Source organism: Myotis brandtii, unplaced genomic scaffold (genome assembly GCF_000412655.1).
Source record: "Myotis brandtii unplaced genomic scaffold, ASM41265v1 scaffold528, whole genome shotgun sequence".
Classification (NCBI taxonomy): Eukaryota; Metazoa; Chordata; class Mammalia; order Chiroptera; family Vespertilionidae; genus Myotis; species Myotis brandtii.
This window is the reverse complement of record NW_005369930.1, coordinates 1-6,836: the sequence shown is the minus strand read 5'-3', so window position 1 is coordinate 6,836 and position 6,836 is coordinate 1. Positions and strand designations below refer to the sequence as shown.

The 6,836-nt window shown below is 36.5% G+C and overlaps 1 protein-coding gene across 1 annotated transcript in view; it reads left to right on the top strand.

Annotated features, from left to right (window-relative positions):
- Positions 1–6,800, top strand: part of DCUN1D2 (DCN1, defective in cullin neddylation 1, domain containing 2) — a gene marked incomplete at its 3' end in the record, with an annotated part of 12,571 nt that extends 5,771 nt beyond the window's left edge. Inside the window, exons 3-5 of the mRNA XM_014548922.1 lie at positions 985–1,153; positions 5,644–5,774; positions 6,787–6,800. Coding sequence (XP_014404408.1) covers positions 985–1,153; positions 5,644–5,774; positions 6,787–6,800 — 314 coding nt within the window. The remainder of the gene's footprint in view (positions 1–984; positions 1,154–5,643; positions 5,775–6,786) is intronic.
- Positions 6,801–6,836: the final 36 nt, after the last annotated feature.

The window sequence follows — 6,836 nt, the reverse complement described above, 5'->3', positions numbered from 1 at the left end:
AATAAAAGGCTAATATGCAAATTGACCAAATGGCAGAATGACCGGTCACTATGACACACACTGACCACCAGGGGGCAGATGCTCAGTGCAGGAGCTGCCCCTGGTGGTCAGTGCGCTGCCACAGGTGAAGCGCTGCTCAGCTAGAAGCCGGGCTCATGGCTGGCGAGCACAGCAGTGGTGGCGGGAGCCTCTCCCTCCTCTGTGGCAGCGCTAAGGATGTCTGACTGCTGGCCGTCGGCCATCCCCTGAGGGCTCCCAGCAAGAGGGCACAGGCCTCTGAGTGCACAGATTTCATGCACTGGGCTTCTAGTGATAATATATTATGATACACACAGTCTGTCTGAAATTACTAGATCTAGTTTGATGAGATCTTGCTGGGATTCTTCTTTTAATAGATTTTACTTTTTGAATTTCTGATAGGGAAATGCTAAGTTTCTTAATTTTATTTCTAAACCAGAAGTGAAGGTTGGGGGAAACCTGAATTTCTAAGCTGTTAATGTGGATGCATAATCTAAATGATTTTGAAAATAGGTATTGTATAGTAGCATTAGAACTATAGCAAATGAAATCACTTTTAAAAGAAAAACAGCAATCTTTAGGTGGGGTTGTGATAAAAACTTAAAATACTGTGAATACCAATGCAGTATTTTTGTAACAATTTGCCATTGGGCAAACTAAAATTTTGTAAACTTGAATTTTATTTTATTTTAGGGAAATTACATTTTTTTGTTAATGATGAAATCTTCTAAAAGAAGTTTCAATGATTTTTTTTCCCACTAATGCCCAGAAACCTAGACTTTAAAAATAGGAGTACTTGCTGGATAAATTATTATTTGTTGCTATCTTTCTCATAGAGTAGAAAATTAACAGTCTGCTGATGTATTTGAAACAAGCTTTCTAGAACTATGTAGTAGATGTATGATTCTAACATTTCAGTAATACTTTCCAAAATAGTATAACTTTTTTCCTTAATTTTAACTATAGACCCACAAGATGAAAATAAAATTGGAATTGATGGGATTCAACAGTTTTGTGATGATTTAAGCCTAGATCCTGCCAGTATCAGCGTTTTGGTTATAGCATGGAAATTCAGGGCAGCAACTCAATGTGAATTTAGCAAAAAGGAATTTGTAGATGGCATGACTGAGCTTGGGTAAGTAAATTGATCTCAGTTTAAATTTTTCATAAAGGAAGATACTTTCAACATTAATTCTTTTTCAGTCTGTAAATATTAATTTCATATTAATTTATTTTATTTGTGTATCTTATAAATTTCTTATGCAGCTACACTATATTAAGCCTTTGGTCTCCCTTTACTAGTAAATTCCAATTTAAGTTTTATTTCATAATCTTTTCTCAGATTAATTCCTTTTGTAATTTATTTTCTACTTTTTAATTTTTCCCCCCAGTTTTAAATTGACAGCATCAGGGTGTTTTTGTTTGTTTGTTTTCAGCTCTTCAGCTTATTTCATAATACTGTGTACTAAATGTATAGTTTAGTGTGTTGCTATATTAAGCATTAATAAAATGTTGTTTTGATTTTTGCTTGTAATATTTCTCTGTTCTACCTACAAGGTTGGGATTAAAGCTTCATTAATAGCTTAAGATGTTTCTCACTTGTCAGATAAGTCCAAGAAGTAAATGAAAGCACATAACAAATGTCTTTTACTCATTAAACTTATTGAACTATTTCATGAGGTCGTGTAAAAGCCAACTTGCTTGACTTGCTGATATTCTGGTATTTCACTGTTGACAATTTAAACTAGCCTTTTTTAGCTGCTCAAGGAGCTTGAAAGCCTAAAGTAAACATGTTCTTAAGGCATGTGCTTCAGCATTCCAGGCCAGATGGGGGAATAGAGCATTCGGTTTTTTTCCCATTAAACTGATGAAACTGTGATGTTTGTCAGCCTTGTCTGTTTAAATGATAAACTCTACAAAACTTTGATTTGTAGTGTTATCTTACCATAACCTGGTGGTTTTGTAAAACCAAAAAAAAACAAAAGAGAACATTGTGACAATGGTGTAATAGTGTATTTTTTCATGTTCTTTGCACTAGGAAAGCCTGGATGAATTACTAGTACTTTTAGAATGGAAAACAAACTATTAAAGAAGTATTCCATGAGCATGATACTATACACTATCCTATCTGTTAAAAATCTCCCCAAAATGAGAGATTTGGAAATAAGTGCTTCTTATAGAAACACTTACTGGCATTTCTAAGGCACTGTCTAGAAATATATTATACAAGTAAATGTTTTAAATTCTTGCCTGTTATCCTGTTAAGTGTCATAACTTTAAAAACATACTTTAAAGATTTTGAGTGTGAATCTTTGCAAAATGTGTTAGATATTTCATGCCCTCTTATATGGAGTATACAGAGTGTAATTTAAGATTACCAGTTAATGATAGTTAATGGTACTGCTGTCCACATTTCACAGGGAAGTTAAAGGTAAAAGCATTTTGTAAATATTAAAGTGCTATGTACCAAGCAAAAGTATCATTCATGTGTTCAAAAAGTGAATTATAAAAACAATCTCATTGCTTTTAGGGATGCAGAGGACTGTTGGCTTCTAGTCTAAATAGCACTAAGCTTTAAAGTATACTTTGGCTTTTGTGTCTGCTCTGTTTTGTTGGGGGTTTTTTCACACGTTTTCCTGGCTGTTGACTGTTGACTGTGGCTAGAGTACCTGCCTTTAACAGTTCATCTTACATACTTTAATTGGGGGCTTGAGGATTCTTAAGTAGGCTGAGTAAACTTTATGAAATACCATGACATCTTTGTAAAATCAAAAAAATTGACTGTGTTGCTCTATTTCTGGGTTCTCTATTGTATTCCATGGTCTGTTTGTCCTTCACCCAACACCACACAGTTTTGGTTTACCTCAAGCTTGAGTTTAACCAGACTACAGGGCATAAGGTCAGCAAACAAAAATTGATATTATTTCAAAACACTGAATGTAATAATGAAACAAAATAAAATGAATTTTTTAAAATATCATTTTATTGATATTATTTCAAAACACTGAATGTAATAATGAAAATAAAATGAATTTTTTAAAAATATCATTTCCAGTAGCATCAAAAATACAAAACACCTAGGGTAAATCTAATTTAATATGTGTGCTGCCTCCATAGAGAAAACTCACTGAGAGATAGGAAACCTGAATAAATGGAGAAATATACCTCATTTATAGGTTGTAACACTTTCTGTTTGATCCCTAAATTTATCTATACATTTTATATGATCTCTAATAAGTAGTAGGTTTATGTGTGTAATTTGACAAGCGATTTTAAATGTATATGAATATGCACGGTCAAGAGTAGCCAACAATTCTTAAAGAAAAAAAGAACAAGGTGAGAAGATTTGCTCTACCAGCTAGTCAGGACTTCAAACTATAATAACTAAGACTATATTGAGTACCATAATAGATAAATATACCAGTGGAACAGAATGGAGGGCCCAGAAACAAATCCATGTATACAGGTACATTGGATTATGGCAAAGGCAGCACTTTAGGAAAGTGGAGAAAGAACATCTTTTCAGTAAATGGTCTTGGGAGAATTGGCATATGGGAAAAAATTCATCTGATCCCTACCTCACACCACACATAAAATTTTAATGGAATGTTATATGACAATGGAAATGAACGAACAATCCAAGTGGATTGTAGATCTCCATTTGAAAGGCTAACGGCAGAATCCTCTAGAAAATAATGTAGGAGAATATCTTTATGATTATTCAGTTGGGGAAGTTTTAAAATATCACCAAGAAAACACTATAAAGAAAATGGATAAAGTGTACTATACTAAAAATAACAGCTCATCAAGACACATCATCAAGGAAGTGGAAAGGCAGCCCATATTTTGAAGTACTTTGAAAATACTTAACTGACAAAGGCTTGTATCTCTGATATATAAAAATCTCCTATAAAACAATAAGAAAAGGATAACCTAATTGAAAATGGGCAACAGACTTGAACAGGCACTTCACAAAAGGGAATTTCCAAATGATCAGTGAAAAATACAAGAATGTGCTCAATCTCATTCATTGGGGAAGTGCAAATTAAAACTTCAATGAAATAGAACCTCACAACCCACTCTTTAGAGTGGCTAAAATAAGACAGTCATAAATATTAGTGAAAATGTGAGGCAACAGGAACTCTAGTGTGCTGCTGGTGGAGTGTGAAATGGGATGATCACGTTGGAAAACTGTTTGACATTACTTATTAAACTGAAGGTGCACAGACCCTGTGAACCCAGCTGTTCTACTCTTGGGTGTGTCTAGCATAACACATGCATATGTGTGCCAGGACACATGCACAGAACATTTTAAACATGCTTTGTAACCAGAAAACTAGAAGCAGCCAAAATATTTATCATCAGTAGAATATATAAATTATAAAATAGGAATTTAATGGAATGCTATATGACAATGGAAATGAACCAACCCCAGCCACACTGTCAGCATAAATGAGCCTCACAAACATAATGTTGGCACAGAAAACCAAAGACAAAATAATACTTACCATGAGTTCCCATTTAAAAAGTTCAGAAGCAGGGATAACTAACACACTGCCAAGGAGTGCTTGTTGGAGTGATGGAGGCATAAAGAAGAGCGAGGAAGTGGCCACGTGGAGGAAAGGGGTTGTAATGGGAAAGGGCACACAGCCACACCCCAGGTGCTGCTGCCTGCTGGTACTCCATTGGCTGGGGGCGGGGCTGGGGGCTGTCCGCAGCACCCATGACAGCCCTTGAAGCTGTGCATTTGTGCCTTTGAGTGTATTTATTCATGGACTTGCTGGTCTGGATAGTTCCGGCCTCTCCAGGACTTGCTCAATTGTCTTTCCTCAGCCCCGCTCTACTTGGGTGTGTGGATAAATGAAGTGTTGCTTTTGTTCTCTTCCTTGCTGTGCAGTCAAGATAAAAACGACAAATTTTATGTTTTGCTATTCTAGATTCTGCTTTAAAGGCTTTTTAATAGCTTAAAGGTTATTGACTTTGGAAGGCAAATTCAATTTTAAAACAATAGAGTTGTGTTTCGTTATACTTGGATATTTTAAATCTAACCCACTGTAGTGAAGAAACCCCTCGATACAGTAGCTAAAGTGCCACAGGTTTATTTTCCTTATGTAGGGACAGTATAGTGGTAACAGTGGTATGGGCTGGGGGAAAGTGGGGTTTGTCACTCTGTCATCTCAGGGCATTGGCCTCTGTGATTGAAGCTGCAGAGTTAAACCATGTTCCTGTTCCAGTTTACACAGAGGAGGGCAAGCAATTTTGTATTTTTTCTTTTAATGACAGCTTTATTAAGACATCATTCACATGCCGTACAATTCACCCATTTACAGTGGTTTTGGTGTATTCAAAGCGCTGTGCAGTCATCACCACAATGAGTTTTAGAGCATTTCAAGGCTTTTTAAGGCTTTTTGGCTAGAGAAAGAGGCCCATGAGAATTAGCCCTCCCTTCCCCGCTTTGACCCAAGCCTCAGGCTGCACCACATCACAGTGAGGCTGAGAACTGCTGGGGATTGGGGAGACCTGTCTCCTCCCCTTAACAAAGCGCTCTCGCTCTCTTTCTTCTCTCTCTCTCTCTCTCTCTCTCTCTCTCTCTCTCTCTCTCTCTCTCTCTCTCTCTCATCACAGGTGTGACAGCACAGAAAAGCTGAAAGCTCTCCTACCAAGATTGGAGCAAGAGCTTAAGGACACAGTGAAGTTTAAGGATTTCTATCAGTTTACTTTTACCTTTGCTAAGAACCCTGGGCAAAAAGGTTTAGGTGAGTATAAAATCCAAATTAGTAAAAAGCCACATCTTGAGACTACGTGAACATGATCAACAAGATTTCAGTCCTGCCTGCTGTCATGTTGTTATCCCTCTTTGCATTTTTTCCCCTTTGCATTGCTTTGTTCCATGTGCAGCTAGACCAGTTTGTAGTACCATATACTTGAATACCTCAACCAATATTACTCTCAAATTCTGGGTTTAAATTTTAAAATGTAAATGAATTTGCAAATGCTCTGTGTTCTCTCATATTGATATCTAATCGACTAATGAGTTAGAGAGGTCAGTGATTAATGTCGACAATGGGCACGTTTGTACTGGCCAGGTGTGTGATCCCGCCTGTGGTGTTTCTAAGATGGCCAGGTAACATCAGTCTTGTCCTGGTCTGGAGATTTAAACTAACTTACTTGAAACCAATTGTGATGTGCATTGGATTGCTTTAGTACAGGCCCACCTCGTTTTGTTGTACTTTACAGATACTGTATTTTTAGTAACATTGAGGCAGGACCCTCCACCAGCAAAATGATTATGACTTTCTGAAGGCTCAGATGTTGATTAGCATTTTGTAGCAATAAAGTATTTTTAAACTAAGGTGTGTACATTGTTTTGAGGAAGCATAATGCTATTGCACACTTAATAAACTATAGTATACTGTAAACGTAAATTTCATATGCACTAGAAAACCAAAATATTTGTGTTACTCGCTTTATTGTGATATTGGCTATATTGTGGGGATCTGGAACCGAACCTGCAAAATCTTCCAGAGGTGTATGATTTTGTTATAACTTGTGTTATTACTGTGTATGGTACATTCGGAAATTTTTTAACCTGAAATTTTAGTTTAATTTTTTGTTTATTTGAAGGTTTTATTCTGCTTATTTTCTTTCTTTCTTTTTTTTCTTTGTTTGTTAATCCTTACCTGAGGATATGTGTCCCATTGATTTGTAGAGAGAGTGAAAGGGAGGGGGAGAGATCGAGAGAGAGAAACATTGATGTGAGAGAGACAGGGGCCAGGGATAGAACCTGCAACCAAGGTATGTGGCCTTGACCGGAATCA